The following is a 22,723-nucleotide window of genomic DNA, read 5'->3' as shown; positions in this document are numbered from 1 at the left end:
AATAGTAATACCTACGACTTACATAATTACAACTTAATTAGTTTTAAAGGGACAGGAGATGACCACAATATTAACGGCATCTCAAATCAATTGGCCCACAACACGAGAACTAATAATATGAGTTTACGTCGAGCATACGTTGCTATCCTTCATTTAATGCATTGCTGCATGGTGTTCTATTGGCAGCATCTGAATGCTAACAGCAAAGAAGGCAAGGGATGAGATTTTACTGGTAAAAAGTAAGTTCAAATGTTGTTCTTATCTTTATACATGATGATGACACAATAATAATGGCTAAAACTAAAGCCAAGACTCATTGCAGGAGAAGGCAGAGTGGAAATTTGGTGTCCTTAACACAATAATATGTTGAATTCACATACTTTTAGTCTTGAAAATATAAACAAATCATGATAGTCACAAGCAGAACTTACTGCTACAAGAAGCAAATTGTAAGCGCATCTATTTGGATGTCTCTCATGTATACAGTTAGTGGAGAAGAAAAGAGAACTTTCACATCCTTCTCTGTGATCTAGTTTGTAAGTAAATAGACAATATACAAAATGGACAACGAATCATGCAAGCATCACTACTGACTAGAGACTAGACTCAACTTGCTGATAGGGTTGGGCATAATATCATCTGCAAAGCACCTCTTAGTCAACAACAAAGCATCTCAATTGGCAAATTGGACAGGAACAAAAACTTCAATTCCATGCAAGCTATATATATCACACACATTTCATGGAACCTAATTATTACTAATTTGATTTCTCCTACCATCCAGGCAATTCTCCTCGGTAAAAAACACAGAAAACAAGCAACATGCTTAATCAAAAAATAAAAAGAAGCATGAGAAAGTAGGAATATACGGACATCATTTCTTGAGCTAGATCAGATGCTGATTCCCAAAAGGATTGTTCTGTTGGTGAGGATCGCTTGCTGGGAAGGCTCCAAACCCATTGCCGCCAAAGGGATTCGATGCAGCCCCCATGGTGACATGCTGCTGATAGACAGGCTGAGCAAATGGGTTGGATTGCATGAACATGGACATCTGTTGCTGCTGCTGAGCCATGGCTGCCATTTGAACAGCTGGCGGAGCAGCAACTTGGTTTGACACAGTGAAGGGATCAGCTGCCATGAATGGATTTGGAGGAGGTGCTCCATAATACTGCTGCTGCTGTTGCTGTTGTCTGTATGCTGCTTCATCGTATAGGCTATCCAAAGTGAGCTTGTCAAACCCACCAGCCTGGAACCAATAATAAATGAATTGTCATGTGTAGATATATATATATATATATATATATATATATATATATATATATATATATATATATAGTCTCTGGTGCTAGTGTTGTTCGGTTATGTGTGAACATTAACCATTTAAAATTTGATATCACAAATATCTAGGTAGTATGCACAATTACATACATCATAATTCCAAGGATGAGTTTTTGCACAATCAAGATGTGTCCAATTGCACAACACCACAACTATTGCATGGATATATGATTTATACATCATAACAAACAGTGAGAAATCAGATATTTCAACACTATCATCTGATTTCAACATTATCATCATCGTAACAAAGCACATTATTAACCTATTACCATAGTTATTATTAGAATCTAATTTGCATGCAGTCCACAAACCAGATTTGCCTGTTTGAGTTGAGCCAACAACAAACAAGAACAATGGCATTTGCTAGCTGACTTGATTTTGGCAGTCAAGGTGTGAGCCAATTCCATCTGTATTTATCCAACTAGCTAGGGATCTGATCAAAAGCTAGTTTCCTGGAGTTTCAACAATAGCCTGAATTCAATTCATTCCTTTGATTAAACAGGGCAAAAGTAGCTCAAACATGAAACTCTTACTTTGAAATTTCAATCTTTGTGCACACAGATCTATGGATATATATTCCTTTTTCTTCATCTTTTCTTTAAGCTCATAGCCTTTCAATCTTTGTGCTGGCCCGTGGTGAGAGCATTGCACAGGGCTTTGCAAGCAACAGCCTATTTAAGTCTGCGTTTGAATGCAGAAGATTAAGCATAATCCAGGGTGGTCCAGTGTCAAGTTGCATTAGAATAATCTTATGATCCCTAAGGTCCATTCCATCTAATTCCAATACACCTTGATGCATCCACATCAATTAATCTCCAAAGACTTTGATATATCTTAAATTAATAGGACTTTTGAGAATTAAGACATGATCTGATGGTTCAGAAGGATGTGACTAATCGGTAAAGACATTCAAAATGTTATGACTGGACTCCCAAAGCTTTGTAGAAGAGATGAGGGATGTAGATGGTGACACATGGAGAAAATAAATCCAAGATGATAATTAGTAATGCAATAACATAACCCTCTGCCTAAACCGACTACGCTCATCCTAGTATAGTTATGTACATTAAGACTGAAACCTTATAATGGGATTTAGTGATTGATGTGCAGAAATGGAAAGATAGAAGGGAACTAGACACATACTGAGTTTATTATAGTATAATTGACTTGGATGGATATCAGCTCAATATGATAAATGATCTGGGCTAATATGCAACAGATGGATCTAAAATAAAATCTCAGATACACCGGATGAAGAAAGGCTAGTTCGTAACCTTAGGCTAGCACATAAACAAACGTTAAAAGAAATAGCTGGTGAACATCATACAAGTTGAGTATTTGAGTCACATTTATTCATATGTTATCACTATACCCGTCAAATGTCATGCCTTGCAGACCCATGCCATATGAATGTCTACAAACAAGAAATCTAAATGTGCTCTTATGTAATACAAGGCAGTAGAAGATTCAGTTACAATCACTAGGCGGTCAACAACATCTGGCAGAGCTGTTAACTATCACAGCTTTGAGATTTAAGCTCAATCTAAATTCATTATGGTTTGGTAGAGAAAATTTTAAGATTATTTTCCCATTTATTACATCTGTTTATTTGTTGTCATATATTCTATCGTTATCTTAATAAATCATGCGAAACATGTTAAATTTAACCACAATATCTGCAATCTTGACATATAAGTTCGGGACTATACTATTCACACCAAACAATTCAAAGTAAAGGGGAAAAACTAACCAATTTGCTTTCAACAACGGTTGCATTGTTGCTGCTTGGAGTAGTCACCAGGGCAAGTTCCCACCCAGTTGGATCGAATTCTTTATCTTGAACGGTACTGGAATCTGTAGCAAAACCTGCAGGTAGTAACAGTTTGTTCACCGTTAATCTCAATACAAACACTAACATGAAAAAATCTATATAAAATAAGTTTTTAAGGTAGATCGCTGAACATACTAGCTGGAACAATGGCTAGTGCCATTGCATTAGTTTCTTCTATTGCTGCTACATTTGAATTTGTTTCATTAAGTCCCTGTACACCAAGAAGAGATTAATACATGAAGTGGGAACAAGTAAAGCCAAATAAATATTCTCATAAAATACTTACAAGAAGATCCCCAGTGTCTGAACTATCTGCCTTAAGAGTTGGAGGAGAAGATACAACTTCAGTGGTGGATGGTACTGGCTTTGGTTCATCAATGGGTGGTTTTTCTTCCTCAACAGTAGTAGGGACTGCCTCTACTTTGTATGTCAGAAGGAGTCTTTCTGGGAATTCCTGATCCAAGATTAAGAGTCAGCAATTACTTCTATAAGTGGACACACCAAAAATAACACACCACATTACTGGTGCATAACAGATATACAAAATGAAACTAAAATGTACTTGCCAAAGTTCATTAATTAACAGGAATCAAGACAATATTAGTCAAAAGACTGAAGTCTGAACAGTTATAGATTCACATGTTATTTTAGCAGAACCTGAAGGACCAACAAGAACTTACATAAAAGTCAGAAGTTAGCCTGAATAAAAAATGGAATCACTAAAATTGAACTACCAACAAGAACTGTTGTTTTGTAAGCCCACCAGTTTTCCCTTCTTAATTCTGCATTCTAAATGATTTTTTTAAACAACATATATTTTCAATTCTTGTGAGTGTAAAGCCTCAAATAAAGTTTCCCTTTCCTTCCTTTTCAGCAACAATGAAAACAAATATTAAAAGAACCATTCCATCATCTTTGTTAAGGTCATCATTCTGAGGCTCTAGCAAAGGTTTTAATTTTCCTACTAACACTTCTGCTCATAAACAAGCAATACACAGCCTGGCATTGACAAAGAGTCAAAGATATTATGGCAACTTCCAAAACATCACATAATTCAAATCTTCTATAAGTAGAAAAGAAGATGGAATTCATTCAAAAGTAACCAAACTAATGGTAGAATCATCTTAATATTCTAAATTGAAATAGAAAACACCGAAATTAAGTACTTAAATGCACTGAATCTTATATCTGATTAGTGACCATCTTTCGTTAATAACATATGACTAACTAGTCAATAGAATTATCATTATGATGCCGAGTTCCTGATTTTACTTGCCATGGCATGCCAAGTGCTGGCCTACTGCCATTATTTTTTTATTATTGTCTTTTATTTAAAGTTAAATATAAAATATCAAGACAAAGATCATTTCTAAGCATATATAACTACTTTTTCTTTTTCCTTTTTCCCATTTTAGTTTTTTGAGTTTTACAATTTGTATTTCTGAATTGCCTTCTACGGAAATCTCAATTCCCATCAATCCAATTAGGTTAATCCCAGTTTTCCCTACCCAATCCTGTATATCCTACACAACTTGCACCTGGAAACATGGACATTTCATTGGATAGGAAAATCCAGTAAAGCTTGCAATTTACACATTACAGTAACCGCAACATACAAGGAATAATAAATTCACACTTTCCAAAAAAGTACAAAAAACCAAAATATATGTGACATGGTGTGTGCAGCATTCACAAAAAATCAAAATGTGGAAGAATCAAGAAATTCAACGTTAATAAAATAAATAACACCAATCTGTAAATCAACAAATAAGGTTGAGATTGAAATAAACAATTATATTTTGTCAATTATTACCAATGGCTCTCTGGAGACAGAAACCACTCGTGGAGCCTCTCTGATATATTCTTCCATAGTGGCGAGAAAAGATTGTGGAGGCTAGAGACAAAAAAAGAAGTTTCAAGTTACCCACATTATCAATTTAAGAAAGTTATACACATCTAGAACAATCAAGTGCTTTTGCTACCTCTCTCAAGTTTGGAAACTGGAAATTTCTAGCAAGTTCCAATCCACGGCAAACTTCATAAAATTCAGAAAGACTTGTTGCCTGAAAGAAAAGGCTTTTACTTGAAAATCCAATTAACAAATACTTTCTTGAGCATGACCACCAAGAAACAACCAAATAAAAATATGCAATTACAAGCAAAAATCAGATTATTTAAAATATGAGAGCAGATACCTGTTGGCCAGCTCTTCTGTAGATTTCTAGGGCCTTAATCGCTTCATGCCTTGGCATATCGAAGAACTGAAATACAGAGAAAACTAGGAATCTATGAGAAAAGTCAAACTACATGCATGTTAATGCGTTTTTTCAAAGCAAACTTTTCCTTCAACAAGGAGTGAAGATTAGAACAAATAAATAAGATATACCTTATCGACAAGATTAATGATACCATCATTAATAGCACAATAAATTTTGAAGCTCTCTTTCAGTACCTGTCAAGTAAGACAAAAAAAAGTTGGATAAGATATAACAAAAGACATCTCCAAGATTTACACAGAAACACAAAGTATACATTAAAGAAAAAATGGAAAGGTAATTATAGAGAAAATACAGCAGCGACACATAGTACATATACAATGATACAGTAACACAATAAAAGGATTGCTTGTCCTTGGCAGATTCAAATAGAACTAAACATTAAGAGTCCAATAAATAGATTCCAACTGCTATCTTTTTCATGCTAAAAAAAGTTTCAACATAACAACTACCAGTAAGAAGCCAAGTTTGGGTATGATATGGATCTAGATAAAAGCAAAAAAAATTACTTAAATAGGTAACCTCAAGAAAAATAGATAGGTGGCTAGATTAATATGCAGCCTTTTAAATAAGTGTTGGAAAAAAGGGTTTGAAAATAATGAAGCATACTCGTATGATTAAAAAAGAAACTTCAATGTTTCATAGAAGAAATTGGGCTTACCAAAGCTAGGGCATACTGAACAACATAATTGCTAACAGCAGCTCCTTCTGGCTGCATAATCCAACAGAAAAAACTGTCAATACTCATTAACCAAAAATTATGAATAAAGAAAAAAAATAAAACTATCAGAATCTCATAGAAATAATGCTCTCCCAACTCAATATAAAATTATGCTTCTCTACAAGTTCCAGTGATAATTACACGGCATCCAATAAGCCGATATAATAACTGCTGCAATGCAGGCAACTGCTCCAACAGATCTTCACTATCCAGTTCTCTCGTTTTACTGTGCCCCTGTGAGAAAAAGACGCCTTAGGTTGGTAAAAATGTGTAAACTTCAACTTAAGAGTTTTCTATAATAATCAAAAGTTCTCTTGTTTGCAACTCTAAAGGGTCATGATTGCCCAGACCTTCTCAGGACCCTGAGCAGCTCTAACCAAACGCTCCGCTTCAACATCATACTTCAGAATCCTGAAACATTCAAGTCTTTCCTCCAAAAACAAAGCATAAGTACGCACCCATGCAGAGCAGTCCCAAGCTGCAGCATGGTATCCATTAAATTATGAATATCTTTGACAAGATAGGGGATGCAGCTTGCAACACCAAAACAAAGTTGTTTTCTACATCATGATGTATAAAGGCAGAGATGAATACCAATAGGGCTTGAATCATCCTTGAAGTTTGATAGTTGAAGAATTCGTGCTCTTTGTGAGAAGTTAAGAAGCTCTTCACGGAATGTAGGATCACCCTCCCTAAGAGTCCTATGAATTACTATCAGTGTCTTCAATGCCACCTGTATGGGATCATAAGAAAAACAGTGACAGATAATAATCAGGGAAACATTGGAGATACAGACCTTGACATGGAAAAAGATGAACACCACAAAACAGATAGGGCAGTCTTTGGTTCAAGAATTGAGTAACAGATAGGACAGTCTGTCTTTCACAAATACATTTCGCCAAACTGACTGACCAGTATTGCATGAACACCATCAGTTGCAGACATCGAAGTACATACCGGATGGGATTGACTTCAATGACTTCCACCATTAGTTTATCATGTACTCCTCATTCCTCACCAAAGTATATTTCTAATCAATGTTGATTCAGATATCCGCAGTACACCAAAATAAAATAAAAAATTAACTATCAAATAGCCATAATTCTCTCAGCATGGATTTATTAGTCTAACCAATTTATATTACATCTAAAAAAGTGTATCCCTAAAGATAAACACTTCCATCAGCGCCCAACAGCCTCCTCTCGTTGCACAAACAGTGAAACTTGCATATGATAAATCCTAATCTTTTTCCTTCAGCACTTCAAGACTGTAGAAAGCAGACTAAATCAAAGATGACACCAAGTGTTTGATCTCCAGGAGATCCAACACTGCCCAAACTATCCACTTAAGTAGAAACTACAGACCCCGAGCGAGAGGGCGATGGAAAAAGTACTCGTACCCTACAAAGGGGAACAGAAGAGGGGCGAGAGGATTACCGTCCAATTGCGAGTCTTGGCGAGGCGCCTAGCAAGGGCGTGGATGCAGTAGGCTACATCTGCACGAGGGCGGGTGATCGAAGTGGCTGCCAAGATCTCTGCAAAACCCACCATCGCCAGTCCCCAAATCAAGAGTTACACGTTTCATCAATCAAAGATAGGGCAAGCGAAAGGCAAAGGGGGAAGGCGAACTGACTCCTAAGATGTCGCTCTTTGGGCGGGTGCTCGACGTGATTGGTGGCCTTCACGATCGCCACATCCAAATCCTCCGATCAGATCAAAGAGATGATCAGAGATCAATCCACGAGAAAAAGGGGGGGAGGGGGGGGGGGGGATGGTAAAAAAGAGGGATTTTTATCTTCCGTGTACCTTGAAATCGCTGTTGATGTTGGCGAGGCCGACGGTGGTGGTGTCTTTGAGCGCGCCCACGGCCTTCCGCCAACTCTGCAGCGTCGCCATGTGCCCTCTCCTCCGCGACTTCCCCTCCTATTACCACGCGCTCTCTCTCCTCCTCGTTCCTCTCTCTCTCTCTCTCTCCCTCCTTCCGACGGCTTTGGTGATGCAGATGCCCTTTGTTCTCTGGACGCGTATCAGTCACAGCCCTTTATTCGTGTGGGTGTCACCGCGTGTCTCTCCGTCTTTCCCTTCCCGTTTTCCTCTCTGCTTGTGGGCCGTCTCGACGATGATGACGATGACGGTCAATTATTATTCTTTCGTTCCATCCTCCTTTTCCCATTCTCGAACTTACGGCTCTAAATACTTCCTTATACGATGTACGTATAACCTATACGCATAGGTATTCCAATAGCCACCGGGCGTAATCCATACCGATGAAAAATCATAAATGTTGGGCCTTCTCGAAATATACCAGTCTCGGCTTGCTGTCTTCTGATTGGACACGTCCTGGGTCCCGCCGCGGTCCTCATTGCTTCGTCCAATAACAAAGTAGGTAGGAACGATCTCGGTAGAGCATGAAAGACTAACTTTTCTTTTTCTTCTCGAACTTACCATTTTAAATACTTCCTTTTATACCCGTCTCGGCTTTCTGTCCTGTGATTGGTGATGTGACGGGTCCCACAGTGGGCCTTGTTACTGCACGCAATCACAGAGTAGGTAAAGATTATTGGATCGTGCGTGACGATGACGATATTGTTCTTCCTTTTCATACTTCCTTATACGTATAAATTGGTATACGTACATACCAAGGAAAGAAATCCTAAATGTCGGGTCTTAGCCACCGTGGGACCCGTTGCTGCATCCAATCACAGAGTAGGTAGGATGGGTACTTTATTGGTGGATTCGTTCTAAGGTTGGAGACTTTTCTCAATTATTAGCCGTCGTATATTTATTAGGGGGACGTAATACTTGTCAAATTGGTCGCCAGTAGAATAATGAAACGTGATGGAACAGAGGGTGTAATTAATTAAAAGGATCTTATTTTAGATTTACCTCGACAAGCTACTTAATTATTTGATTCATGAACGGTATACAATTGCGTAATGTTGGCTGACTCAGCACACAACATTTTTTTTTCCAACAAAAGAAAGTGGTTTTACCTTTTCATTAACGAACGCTCATTTTTATTTGGTACATTCCTTTAAAAAAATTTCTTTATTTTTATTTTTTTTGTTTAATATTTTTTATTTATTCTCATAAAACACCTCTTATTTAGGAATAAAATTATCTTTTTGACCTCCATTTTTGTCATGATCACTTTCACTATTCGTTGTCGTCGAATATTATGATTGTCTTTGCCCTAATCTCACTCACATACCTTTGTTACTGTCATCATCCTCAACTTATACACCCTTACTATTATCTCTATTATTCATTGCTATGCATGCATCAATCTTTTTTTCTCATCAAAAGTCAAAAGTTATCTGTCTCTCATCTCGGATGTGTAAATTACAAAGGTGAGAATGCACGAACGAATGTGATGATAAAGATATACCGGGAAGAATAATAATGAGGGTGTGCGAGTAAGACTAGACAACAATAGGCAAAGATGACGAAGGAAGAGAAGAGAGGAGGTGAAGGCAGAGGGAGAGGAGGATAAGCGAGGGTGACAAGGCAGATGTTAAAAGTAATTTCATCTTTTAGAAAATAAGGAGAGCTCTAAAAAATAAATGAAAAATGACACTATTTGAAAAAAAATAAAATTGAGGGACTTTCGTTTTGAAAAAATATCTTTTTTTATTTTTCTCTCTAATTATAATATTATGTACTTTATTTTTCTACCCCCAATAAAATACAATCAACTACCCACCAATCATGGATTATTGTTCATCTAAATCATTAATATTTTAAGTATCTAAAAATGTATCTTATTATTTTTATCAATTATTTGAACCCTCATGTTTTTCAAAAATTTGAAGGATATCCAATTAAGTTTTGATTAATGATCAATTGACATATTTATAAGTTTCTTTAAATTCACATGATTAATCATTAACTATAGATTATATATATGATCATATCTTCATTTTTTTTTGCTTTCAAAGGAAAAAAGATATTAGTCCAAAAATCAATTATCGATTTGAATTGCGAAGATAACTCAATCTAATTCTGACCCTAAAAATGGAATCTTGAAAGTGGAACCGAGCCTAATTGCGAGCGTTGAAAGTCGATCTAAATTATTAAGATTTGAAGTATCAAAAAATTATCTTATTCTTTTTATCAATTGTTTGAACCCAAAATTTTGAAGGATATTTAAATTCGAATGATTAATCATTCGCTTGTTAGGAGTGTTATGTGTCTTCTTCTTTTAAGTACCTACAAATGGACAGATGAACAAAGTTGATTCATGATTTGATTCATCATTTTAAAGAGCAACAACGTCAGTGATGGAGTGTACTTAACGTTTGTATGACACCCATCAATCATTTCTAGCTTTGAATTCCATTTCCTGCATGTCATGTCTCTTCTTCTCTTTCTTTTTGTTCTCTTCTTCTACTTCTTCTTTTAACTTTTATCACGTTTCCTTCCATGTAAGGGAGATAAGAAACATGTCATGTGCTGCAACATGGAATTATTAAAGATGGAAATTTACCAATGCACAAATGTTCTTGTTCTTGAATTAGAAGTTAGAACTGTTGATGAACCGATGCCTAGTGGCTGATAACTCAACACGGCCTAGTTCACGGGTCGATATCGGAAGTCTTCCATCAACTGAGTTGGTTGCTAAGGTTGATCAAGCCCTCGAAATAAGGTGATAGTGTCGGAATGTTGATTGGCGTCTTTCGATCTGGACGCCGGTTGGAGGCTCGTCATTGGGATGCCGGTTAATGACTCTAAGGTAGAATGCTAGTGGCTCGAGGGTGGCCGCTTTTTTATAAGGATGGCCTTCGTCGAGTGATTGCTGACTTTGACTCCTTCGACGAGCACGTTAATGGTGGGTTGATTTGTTTTTTGCCTTCTCTTAGGTCGGATGCCGACCAGGGACTTTTATACTACTGTACGAGAGTCGGTCGTATGAGAGTTTAGTATAACGATCAATCCTCGAGGGGTGAGATGGTACCTTTGTGTGGCCACCCGTCCCGGGATGTACAAAATGACGCCATGTGATATTGTCCCGAGCTTTTCCAGACGGGATGTACCGAGCAACGCCTTGGTACGGATTCTGGCTCAACGTGTGGGGGTGCTCCTCTTGTTGACTTTGCTATAGAGTGGCGTGACATTGATCGTGACGTGGCTTGAACCCAAAATATACCTTATTAAAATCTAATCGGAGAACAAGAGATAAAATTGTACAAACAGCACCTTCCTTCAAAAAGATTAATGATGAATCTTATTTGATAATACAATTACTTATAATTAAGATAGTAATGGATCTTATCGGATAATATCCATCGTAAATTTAGAAAAGACAAATCCAACTATTGGATTACGGGTATCTTGCGATTACGGGCATAGTGATAGAACTTATCGGACAATACTGATAGGTTTTTAGATTTTAATTTATACTGAAAATTATCCCTAATCATAACTATGCTTAAATAATTATCCCTAATTTATACTGAACATAATTGATGATTTAAGCTGCTGTTACAGTTCACAGATATAAGAAGAAAAAGATTTGCTATATGGGAAGAACAAATAATAAAGTACAGTTGACATGATTGAAGGTCATCAATTATGTTCCTTTGTCTTACCTCAAAATTAGAGAGAGAATATTTCTTTGCCACTTTCTGTTAGAGTGGATTGATTCCAAGGAAATAATGAGCACTGATGCTTCTGTCAAAATGGGACAATGATGCTGTTTCTCAATATTCTCTTGACATTACTGTGTATGCTTCTCTCTTGTCCTCAGGAATCCAATGACTCCTCCATGAACTTTTCCTGTGCAGCTCATCCATGCACTTCCATGAATCAAGTGTGATCTTTCTCTGCAGGCTTATGATGGAGCATCCATGACTCCCAAGTCCTACATAAATGGTTTGTTTCAAGTACCAAGCAGTCTCTTTCTCTCTCAAAAATTTTGATTTTTGCAAAGGAAGTGCCAATTCTATCATCTCGTTTCAACAAATCCAGAGTCATGATTAGATAAAAATAAGAAAGAGATTTTTCCAGAGGAAAAAGAGTGTTAGATGAAAAAAAAATAAAAGAGAGAAGTATTACAAAAAGCTGAACACAAAAAAATCAAGCTAGCTGGAAAAAATTTCAAGTTGAATCCAAAAAAAAAAAAGTCACTTGATGCCTCATATCACTTCACACTTTTCAATAAATGTAATAACCACACTGTCTATGTGAATCTGTCAGAAAATTCATTAGTTAGAGAATTGAGATGAACATGGTAAGCAAAACAATATCTTATATAGAGATTTCCATCTAATGATCCTGTTCTTCTCTGTTATATTGCTGACAAGTACTGAATGGATTGCAATCAAGTCATTTTACCTTTATGCAATGGTCTGTGATCACTGAGATGGGTCTCAAATACTGATGTGCTAATATATCACATAGATTCTACTAAAAGCAACACATCAAAGATCATAATAATGGACAGGAAATTGCATGTTGCAACCTAGAGAGAGTTTATTGACCACATTGTTTCCTGACTTGCTACCTCTGGAAGGTCCTTTTGGTCATTACTGGACCCAATTAGTGATTGATTGGTGAGAATATAAGTTGAATGAAAGGAAATGGATGCTTGACCTTCTAACTTGAGGAGCAAACAGTTCACCAGTGCTAATGTTAATCAAAAGGCATTTAAGATCTTATAATGACAATAACACCAATTTAATGCAATTATCAAGATCAAGCTTTGTGTCTTTTAGATAAGTAGTTGAATTTTTCAGCTATAATACAGGCAGAAAAGGCTGCAGCAGTCAGCTCAAGCTTTCTTATGGTGGGTGGACTATCTATGCCTTTAGGCCTTGCAGGCCATCAGAGTAAATAAAAGGATGGAAGCAGATCTTATTTCCCAAAATTTCAACTTCCAACAATAAGCAAAGATAAAAGAATTAGAAAATGGTTTTTGTAATTGAAATTACATCTGTTTCATGGAATCTTTTAACTTGATGGTGAATTAGGATCAAGAACAATAGATTTCCTTGTGATTGAGACATCATCCTCACTGGACATCATACTCTATCATTAGGATCTTTTAGATGATTTTATCTTATTGACCAGCACACATTCCTAACTAGACATCATACTCTATCATTAGGATCTTTCAGATGTTTTTATACTATTGATCAGCAAAAGAACACTTCTCAGTACTTCTGCACTTACCATGAAAAAATCAGCTTTTGTAGTTTCTTTCTTTTTCTTTTTTTTTTAAGGAAAATTTTCAGTTGAAGCTACAGTTGACTTTTCTTTCTTTGGTACAAAAGGAACAGAGAGAAGCTTCAATTAATTTTACCTCTATGGTTCAGGTAATACTACCATGATATCAGAAAATGTACCTCTACTGCTATCAAAATGTCTATCAAGAGAGTTCAAGTTTTTTCTCAATGAACTGTTACTAAAACTAAAGGCATCTTCTGCAAGCATATGATTAGTTGCACATAATATGCCATATTATTGATGCATTTGTTTGAGCAACCATGAATCTAACCTCAGAAATTGCCAGTGGAACATACAAGAGGTGTGTGCATGAGCTACAAAATGGTCTCTCTATGGAAGCCAAATACATGACACACCTTAAGTCCTTCAAGAAGAACAAAGCTAGGAAAAACTGGTTCCTGAACTCCCTGCTGTTCTCATAGTTCAAGAAGATCTTTGCAGTCTCCTACAAAGGTGTTCCTCAAGACTTGTTAGAAAAGTTTAAGTTTGAACATGTGAAGAATGTAGAGAAATAGAACCTTAGGAATGGTGCCCAAAGTTACAGGAAAAGTTTCAGGTTCCCTGCAGCGCAAGATTCCCATGAGCCAGTGCAGATAAATATTTGTATTGTAGTCTGCATCCCAAGGCAGTCTTCTTGCACTATTTAACTCAAAGGTTTGTATTGGAGAATTCATTGCAAACTCAGATAGAAATTGTTCCATTGATGTGTGGTCTCAAATGGCATGCAAGATCAAACAACTTCCATGGATGAAAACACCTAAGCAAGAAGATGAAGATGACTTTTTGACAATGTGAGATGGAATTTGAACTCCCAAAATGTTCATATATTTGACTCTTGCCTTCCAGTGGAAGGGAAAAAGGATCTCTCATGGTCTGTAGATCTATGTACATGTCAAAAAGGAGTAGCCGAGCTGAAGTCCCATCATGACTTTGGCAGGGAGGAAAAGGGGAGACAAAAGGTCGAACGCTCGACGGCTAATCATGCCAGCAGAGGAGCATGACGACGCAGCGGCGGATGATGTAAAGCCTCGCCTTCTGCTCCCGCAGCGCCCTGCTGAGCCCGCCCCTCTGCGGCGCCTTCCCGTGGCTCCTCATCATCTTCATGCCGGCCAACGCTTCCTCTCCCTTCAGCTCTTCCGGAGGATGTGGTTGCAGTTTGGCGAGTTTCCTTGGAGGAGCTTCAGGGCCTTTTATGGGGGAGGAGAAGCAGGTGGTGGCGCGACACCCGAAGCTTGGATGGCAGGAGCGTGCGCTGCTGCTCGTTCTTTGGCCCGCGTCCGCGCTCCCTCGCGGCCGTACCGCGTTCACTTTGAGAGAGAGAGAGAGAGAGGAAGCCCCGCCCACCCGCATGTGCGCCATTCCCGAACTTGCACGCAGCCTGATGAGTGTTGAGGGGGACAAAACCCATTCCAAGTCTGCAACTCATCTGTATATTAATCCATCTCTCTCTCACCACTTTGACCATATTGAGTGGTTTCATTTGCCACTGTTAGAACAAAGAACAGAAATGCTGCTGCTGCTTTTGATCTTTCCATCTTCGAAGTCCTGGTTGCTTAATAGTGCCAATCTGCAGCATTTCATGGAAGAAGAAGAGGCACCTATATGTTGAACCTTCAACCTTCATCAACAGCTAATTTACACCATGGAAGCTTGGACTACACAGCATCATGTATCAAGATCCAAACACAGCCATGGATGTGCTAATGGTTATCCAGACTTACTACCTGCCATTTGCGGCAAGTAAGCTCCAGGTTTCATGATCACTGTTCAGAATACAGCCATTTAGATTCCATCAGCAGCAAGCAAGCTCTGGTTCAGCAACTCCAAGGAAAAGAAAGCTCACATTTCGCAGCACCATCAGCTGGAGAATACTTAGCTCCTAATCAAATGTTCAATATTACTAAATGACAACTTGTCTCCTCGAGATCCTCCCCAAACAAGTACGGACAATGACTTCTTCCATCTTGCATATTTCGCTGAATCCACACTTCTTTGTGATGCTTCTTACAAATATAAACTTGTTTTGATTTCTGCATCCACTGTTACAAAACTGGCACTGCCTCCTTGGACTAAGGATGGGTTAATCCTGGACTTGGTGTGGGGTGATCAAATCTCAAAGCTTCTTTGGTCTAACTGGTTGAGGCATGTTTGTCCCTGCACTGCACTGTAGGGGCTAGCAAGAAGTAATGTTAGATTATAAGAAGCCTAACAAGTATCATAAAGAATGAAACTGGATTAGGATGAGACTCTGTTGTTGTGCATGTGATTGTAGCAAAAGTAAGCTTTGTTTCTCGTTGGGGCAGGATCTCAGAAACTTCATTATAGAAATAGGTGTTGATTATTTGATGCTTAATGCCTGTGAAGGATGTCATCTGTGGATCAGACACTCAAGAATGCAACACTTCAATCCCAATGAGGAACAGCTTGAACTGGATCACCTCTCTTTTCAGTTCTTACACAACTTGTATGGCATTATGCAAATCATATTGAAGGGTTTAAAGTCTTTCTTGCCATAAAGACTACACATCACTCATATATAAGCTACAGCTAACATGCAACTCCAAGTAATATGATGCAGAAAGAAAACAACAGGATGTATATTAATTGATGTATAAGTGTACTTTGATGTGTATCAGCATCTAATCAGCAATTGTTTCCATAATAACTTGAATAAGTGTATGGTAAGAATTGCTCTACCGCAAAACAGGCAATTGTGCGAAACCAATCACATTGGAGAAGTAACAAAGTCTCCTGAAACATTTGAACATATCTTAACTGTAACCAATAACTTGTCAATAGAAATACTTCAACAAGAGACACCTTCAAATTGAAGATATTACTATCTGATTTAAGTTGCTCATCAAATACCAATCCAATATTTGTACCTACAAATTGAAGGAAAGAAGATCATTAGTGATGGTACTTTATATATATCAATTTTCTGCCTGACATGTTGTCTCCAAGAATCCAAGCCTGGAAAAAAGACGCTAGATGCCTTCATGCTAAAAATAAATACCATTACTGTCTACAGAGAATGGTCAAAGCAACATTATTTATGTAGAACTACAAAGGAAAGATCACATTATAGCTGAAAGAAGAAAGATCCGCATATGAGGCTTACTTTCACAGCTTTACAAATATGTGCAACTAAAAGGCATAGTATCCAAAAGGTCAATGTAAGTAGTAGTCCCAATAACATGTCTTGGCTGTAGACAGCACTACATCAAAGTAGAGTTGGCAGACATCCATCTGACAAATATACAAATACATATAGATAAGGATCGTTATCTCCCAGAGCGCAAGTGAAAAGGGCTTTGATCATGCAAGCATCTTCACAAGTGAACAATTGCTGGGTACCCACTGCACCAGAAAAACCCAGAACCTCCCATATATTTTTTGGCACTTATTTCTTAAACTCAATCGACATTTAGAACCTAGTCAGAAGCTAAACTTCAATAGGAGTTAAAGGGCTACGGATGCATCGAAGGCGGAGGCACAGGATATGCAACTGGCATGACATAAGGAGCATGACCATGAGGAAGCATAACCGGAGTACCAACTGCTGAAACCACATGGCCGGTAACAGGGTGACCGACGGGTGGCCCATACATGGCTACCCCTGGCACATTTGCCTGTGAAGGATGTTTCATAGTTGATCCAACAGCCACGGGATTTGAATTGGCCTGACCAGTTATAGGCCCCTGTGGAGAGGACACATCAACACCATTCACGCTTGTGATGTCATGGATACTTGATCTCCGGCGATCTCTGTTCATAGAATTTAGGCGAATGAAGTATTTTTGAGCATGGCTTGCAACTTGGGTAGGAGTCCTTGAGATGACAAAATTCCTCGATATGCTCCTCCAGTCACCCTTTCCAAACTTGTCAAGGCCAAGAAGGAAAAGCCTAGAAGATTAGCAAGAAATGAGAGACTTCAAAGATAACTGCCGGATTTTCATATTTGCATAAAATAGACCCAGAACTCCATAAATTCTCATCCTAATATAGTTTTCAAATATGTAATCAAGCCAAAGAAAGAAAAATCATTTCTACGTCTCTACGATATTTCATTTCTAGAGATTCCATCCAAACGGGAAAAGATCATTGAGAAGAATCTAAGAAAATTAAGTATAGTATATATGTCCACAACTGAAGTAAGAAGGACAAATGCCTAGATTCAAAGAGCAGCACCAGATTTGCAAGTTAATATTTCAGCACATACTCATTTTCAACGTCATACCAGGTGCTGAAGTTCTATGTCATTTATTTGGTGGTTGTAAATCTTACTAATGCATTTTCAACCACTGTCAAGAATAAAGCAGGACTGGTCTTTAGGCCAAAGACAACAAGCATTTAAAGCTCAATTTGCCACAGATGTCCATTACAGAGTTGACTGAAAAATATATGCACAAGAAGTTTGTTCATGCCTACAGGAAGAGGTTGATTCAAGACCAATTCTTCCTATCAATCCCAAATTAAACCGGCTTCACAACAAGTGGATATTTACCTAACCCTAGGACACGAACAAAAGCACATACGAACCATGGACATGCTTAAATGGTCCTTATTTAGCTTTTATTTTGCACATAGAGATGAGCTCTGGATGGGTGTCATTAGACATAGCAAGATATTATATCAGCAAAGTCTCATTCCACAAATCTCTAACTGCAATCATCAAAGTAGGAAGGGGAGATCAACAGCACAACTTAACACCTTGGAAACCCTTGTCCTACAGGCCTACACAGTTTATCTTAATTTATGTGTAAGTTTGACAGGAATGTTCTGTTGCTACATAATAATTGGCAGAGTTATCTAAATTTCAAAGCTTTAGGTCCACAGAGGTCATTGCCCACACTGTGAAATTCGCCAATAGTATGCTTTGATCATCTATCTTCATTAATTTATCAGCCACCTATTATCATCATCATCCATCTCCTATATGTGTTCATCATCTTTCTATCAGCACAGGAGGAAAATTCCACACATTTCAAAGAAATTTCCTAGATTTTTGGATGATTCCAATTAGAAAAAGTTCCTTGTTTTAGCATAATAGATGCGCCATAACAAAGGCAACTTTTTTCTTGAACAGATTTATAGACTGTTGGACTAAAAGGCTATGAGCTTAAAGAAAAGAAGAAGAAAAACAAAAGAAAGCTGACAAGTAACCGACAGAACCTGTGCTCTTCTTCAGTCCAAGGGATTCCTTTGCGTCGCTCTTGCTCCGCCTTGGAACAGCTCTTGCCCTGCCCCCCAATCTCAAACCCTCCTCTCTTCCTATCGGCCGATCCGTGGTGGCTGTTATGATCTTGGTGATGCTGTGGCTGCTTCTCCTTGGATGAATGCGTGACTGCTGTAGGAGTCGAACCCGAGGGCGCCTCCTCCCCGACGTAGCGGGGGACGGGGACCCGTCCGGCCTCGATCGCATTCACGTCCTCCACCAGCGCCTCGTAGTGCCGCCTCACCTCCGCCGCCGTCTTTCCCGGGACTCTAGCCGCGATCAACTCCCACCAGTCACCGCCACCGCTTTCGCCACCCTCCGAGCCCCCCTCCTCCTCCTCCTCCTCCTTCGGCGGCGGGGCTATCGTCGCCAGGGCGTTCTCGAAGGCCTTGTCGTCCTCCCTGCTCCATCCTCCTCGGCCCTCCTCCGCCGACGACGCCGCCAACGCCGCTCCGGCCATTAGGTGGTGGTGGTGGTGCGCTGGGTATCACCGCCACCGACGGGAGGACGAGGCGGTCGCTGTGCCGAGGCGATATTTTCGTGTGGCGAGTATTAATTTGGAGCGCGAGGAAAGAGGAGATCAAAGCCTGCTGTTGCGGTGACCGGACCGCTGTTCCGTTCACCACCGGTGACCGTCAACGAACCGCTCGCATCCATTAAAACGACGGTTAGTGATGCGAAATTACGAATCCACCCTCAAACATTCTAGAAATCCATTCTTTTTTGCATATAACCCCTAACTTTAAAGGTTATTAGTTTATTGCTTCCAATTTTTGTTCAATGATTTCTCCGGAATTATAATTCTTAAATATATTTATTATTTTCTTATGTACTATCACCATCAAATTCATCATTTTTATAATTAAATTATATTTTAATTAAAATTAATTATTATAATAGATAGTAATAAACACTTGAATCATATTTTATAATGAACACCATCAGAGTATTTCATTTGAATCTGATCATATAATAATATGATTCAGAATTAAGATATATCATGTATACATATTATTCAAAAAATATAAATAAAATTTAATATTAATTAAAAATGATCTCATATTAATTGAGGAATAAATAAGCCAAATACTAAGCCACAAATCACTAGTATCATCAAAGATATTTTTTTGAGACTATTCATTCCAAGAGAATAAAATCATATTGGATCTATTAAAAAAAACAATTCAACGTAAGTCTACATATTCAATCTTATCATACTCATACTATTACGTTGGATATGTATTTTCTCCGTAAGAGTTTATATGTTGAAATATAAAACTTTCGATGATGTTTATGCAAAATTCGACTTCAAGTCATTAAAGGTTTTGGAGTCATGGAAGGCCAAAGTGGTAAAAGGTCAGAAACAATAATGGAGATGGAAGAGATGAATCGGGCCACTGATAAGGAGATGTGATAGAGGGGGAAGACGTGGTCGATTCTCCATTTCTCATCATGGGAGGATGGAAACATAATCCATGAACTCATCCTCCCATTGGTTGAAATGTCTTCGTCCATATTTTGTCACCGTCTGTCTCGAATTGACAGATGAAAGCTTGATCGCTTGATACTTGTGAAACTTGTGGCATTGAGGCGATCTACCTTTTCGTGTGGGGGGCTTTTGTGACGGCAACTAAATGTTTGATTGGTTTCCGGTGGAAAGTTAGACACCCCATAAAACTTCTTCCATTTCTTTCAATCCACACTCGTGTTTGAAGGCCAAGTGGATGTATTAGTATTAAAATTGATTCTCAAATTTATATGAAAAGCTAATCCAACCTAACTCATCATTTTAATCTTATATATATATATATATATAATCTATTTGATACGTTGAAAGACTCGATGTCTCTAGTGGGCCATTGACCATGATTAAGAATTTAATAAGTTAAATATTGATTTGTTAAGATGTGTCAATTGGACAAATATATTTATAGGTACTAAAAATATGAAATTATGAGTTAAATAATTTACTCTTACCACAACAAAAGAAACATGAACCTCTTCTAGAAGGTCATCTTATTCATTATCCTAATTAAAAACTAAGTAAATTTAAACTAATTGGATACTTATATAATCGTGAGCATTAGTCTGTATGTATGCTTCAAATCTAAATAGTAAAACATATATATATATATATATATATATATATATATATATTATAATCTATATCTGAAATCAAATAAATCTATTAGAAAAAATATCATTCATATTCTAGTCGATCCAATATGATTCAACTAGATGTGCACTGAGGTATCATTGAAGTGATTCTAGAGGTATTGTGAAAGTTGATGTGGATGCGTTTATGTGGTTTGACAATGATCTACATGAAGATATAGATTAAGAGTAGGTATTTCAACACTCAAGGTATTTGCCGACTTGCTCACCTAAGGTATCATTTGATTTGGTTAAGTCTCGAGTACTTAGCTAAGGTGGTTGCCTTGGGGAATGATCGAGGAGGTTACCTAAGGCATATGTTGAGGTAGGCACCTTGGGTGCTCGCTGAGGAGGTCAGGTCAAGCTTGGCCAACTTATACACATCGGGCTCACCTCAAGCTCTCTTAGGAGGTCGGGTCGAGCTTAATAGACCTGTGTACCTTGGGTTCTCTAAGGAGGTTAAGTAGGTTTTGACTGACCTATGCACCTTAGGAGTTTTACGAGATGGTAATCTCAATACCCACTACGTCGTAGTCCCCAAAATATATAGGGGAATCTAATTCATTGGATCTGTCTATCCTCAATTACCGTATATCTATAGTCATTCATTTATCTAATATCCCAAAGATCATATATCAGGTATGGTATTGTCAGACCCATATAGTTTCTACTCAAGTCTTACTCTAATCAGATTCTCTTAGATAACTATTTCTCTCTTAATCCGAATAACCCTAGCTAGGGATTTGTCTGAGCAAGAATACATGAAAAATTCTTCTCATAACACTAAGAGTGGATGATCCTTTATCGACACTTAATAGTCCTCGTAAGGTTGGCTACCACTCCCGATGACCAACTATGCTGTATCTGGAATCTCTAGACCTATAAGTTCGGTATCAAAGAGTGAAGTACTTATACAGGACATCCTTGGTGTTTAAGTCTAAGGACCAAATACACCACTAGGACTATAGAATCGTTGTTTGACAATAAAACATCATTAACCATTTAGCATTTCGTAAGTGGATCGATCAGTAAACTTATTCTCTAATGAGCATCTGTATTATATCCATAGTGTTCACACATGAGCAGCTATGAGAATAACTGCATTCATCATATGAATGGGTATACAACACACCAGTTTATTTGGTTATCTCGATGTCCCTCTCGAGTAACCTATGACCAGGATTATTTATGATCTGTGTTTAAAAGTGAATCGATCTCATTATCATAATCTCATCATAATCTAATTTACATTGCACGGATCTATGGACATCACAATATATTTAAGCAATAGACAATATAAAGTGATAAAATATCAAATAATAATAAACAAAAAAGATTGCATATCGAGTCACACATGCCATCACTCACGTGATTGGCTTATATAGCACCTATGACTAGCAATCTCCCGCTTAACCTAAAGTCAATTACCTATGTGTCTAATCCCCATCAAAACCCTATGACTCTTAAAGATAATATGAGACAACAGCTTTGTTAGTGGATTTGCGATATTATCTTCGGATGAAACTCTTTTTACTACTACATCTCCTCGGGTCAGATCTCTCTAATCAGGTGGAACCTCCTCAGAGTATGCTTAGACTTCTAATGAAACATGGGTTCTTTCGCTTGAGCAATCGCCTCGTTATTATTGCAATATAAGGGAATCGACTCCTCACTGCCCGACATGACTCTTAGATTCGTGATGAACTTCTTCATCCAGACTCCCTCCTTTGTTATCTCTACTGTAACAATGTACTCCGCCACTATGGTCAAGCCAACAATAGTATCTTGCTTGGAACTCTTCCAGCATATTGCTCCTCCATTCAGGGTGTACACATACCCCGAATTCGACTTACTATCATCGACATCGAACCAGAAACTTGAGTCCATGTAGCCTTCAACCCTAAGGCTACTACGTCTATATACCAGTAAAAGATCCTTAGTTCTTCTCAAGTACTTAAG

The 22,723-nt window shown here is 38.0% G+C and overlaps 2 protein-coding genes across 2 annotated transcripts; both read right to left on the bottom strand.

The window, feature by feature from the left end:
• Positions 1 to 653: 653 nt before the first annotated feature.
• Positions 654 to 8,283, bottom strand: LOC103998643 (putative clathrin assembly protein At2g01600). The gene is made up of 15 exons (XM_009420166.3): positions 7,975 to 8,283; positions 7,802 to 7,871; positions 7,606 to 7,703; positions 6,764 to 6,902; positions 6,520 to 6,647; positions 6,311 to 6,403; positions 6,110 to 6,160; positions 5,559 to 5,624; positions 5,368 to 5,433; positions 5,155 to 5,235; positions 4,986 to 5,066; positions 3,459 to 3,626; positions 3,308 to 3,383; positions 3,092 to 3,207; positions 654 to 1,246 (listed from the first exon to the last, which is right to left on the bottom strand). The coding sequence occupies exons 1-15, from the start codon at positions 8,062 to 8,064 to the stop codon at positions 887 to 889; spliced, it is 1,683 nt and encodes a 560-aa protein (XP_009418441.1). The 5' UTR covers positions 8,065 to 8,283; the 3' UTR covers positions 654 to 886.
• An 8,251-nt stretch (positions 8,284 to 16,534) lies between these two features.
• Positions 16,535 to 19,213, bottom strand: LOC103998640 (transcription factor MYBS1). Its single transcript, XM_009420164.3, has 2 exons — positions 18,568 to 19,213; positions 16,535 to 17,298 (listed from the first exon to the last, which is right to left on the bottom strand). The coding sequence occupies exons 1-2, from the start codon at positions 19,068 to 19,070 to the stop codon at positions 16,863 to 16,865; spliced, it is 939 nt and encodes a 312-aa protein (XP_009418439.1). The 5' UTR covers positions 19,071 to 19,213; the 3' UTR covers positions 16,535 to 16,862.
• Positions 19,214 to 22,723: the final 3,510 nt, after the last annotated feature.

This window comes from Musa acuminata, chromosome BXJ2-9 (genome assembly GCF_036884655.1).
Source record: "Musa acuminata AAA Group cultivar baxijiao chromosome BXJ2-9, Cavendish_Baxijiao_AAA, whole genome shotgun sequence".
NCBI lineage: Eukaryota > Viridiplantae > Streptophyta > Magnoliopsida > Zingiberales > Musaceae > Musa > Musa acuminata.
Note: the sequence above shows the minus strand (reverse complement) of the source record. Positions and strands in the feature narration are given on the sequence as shown.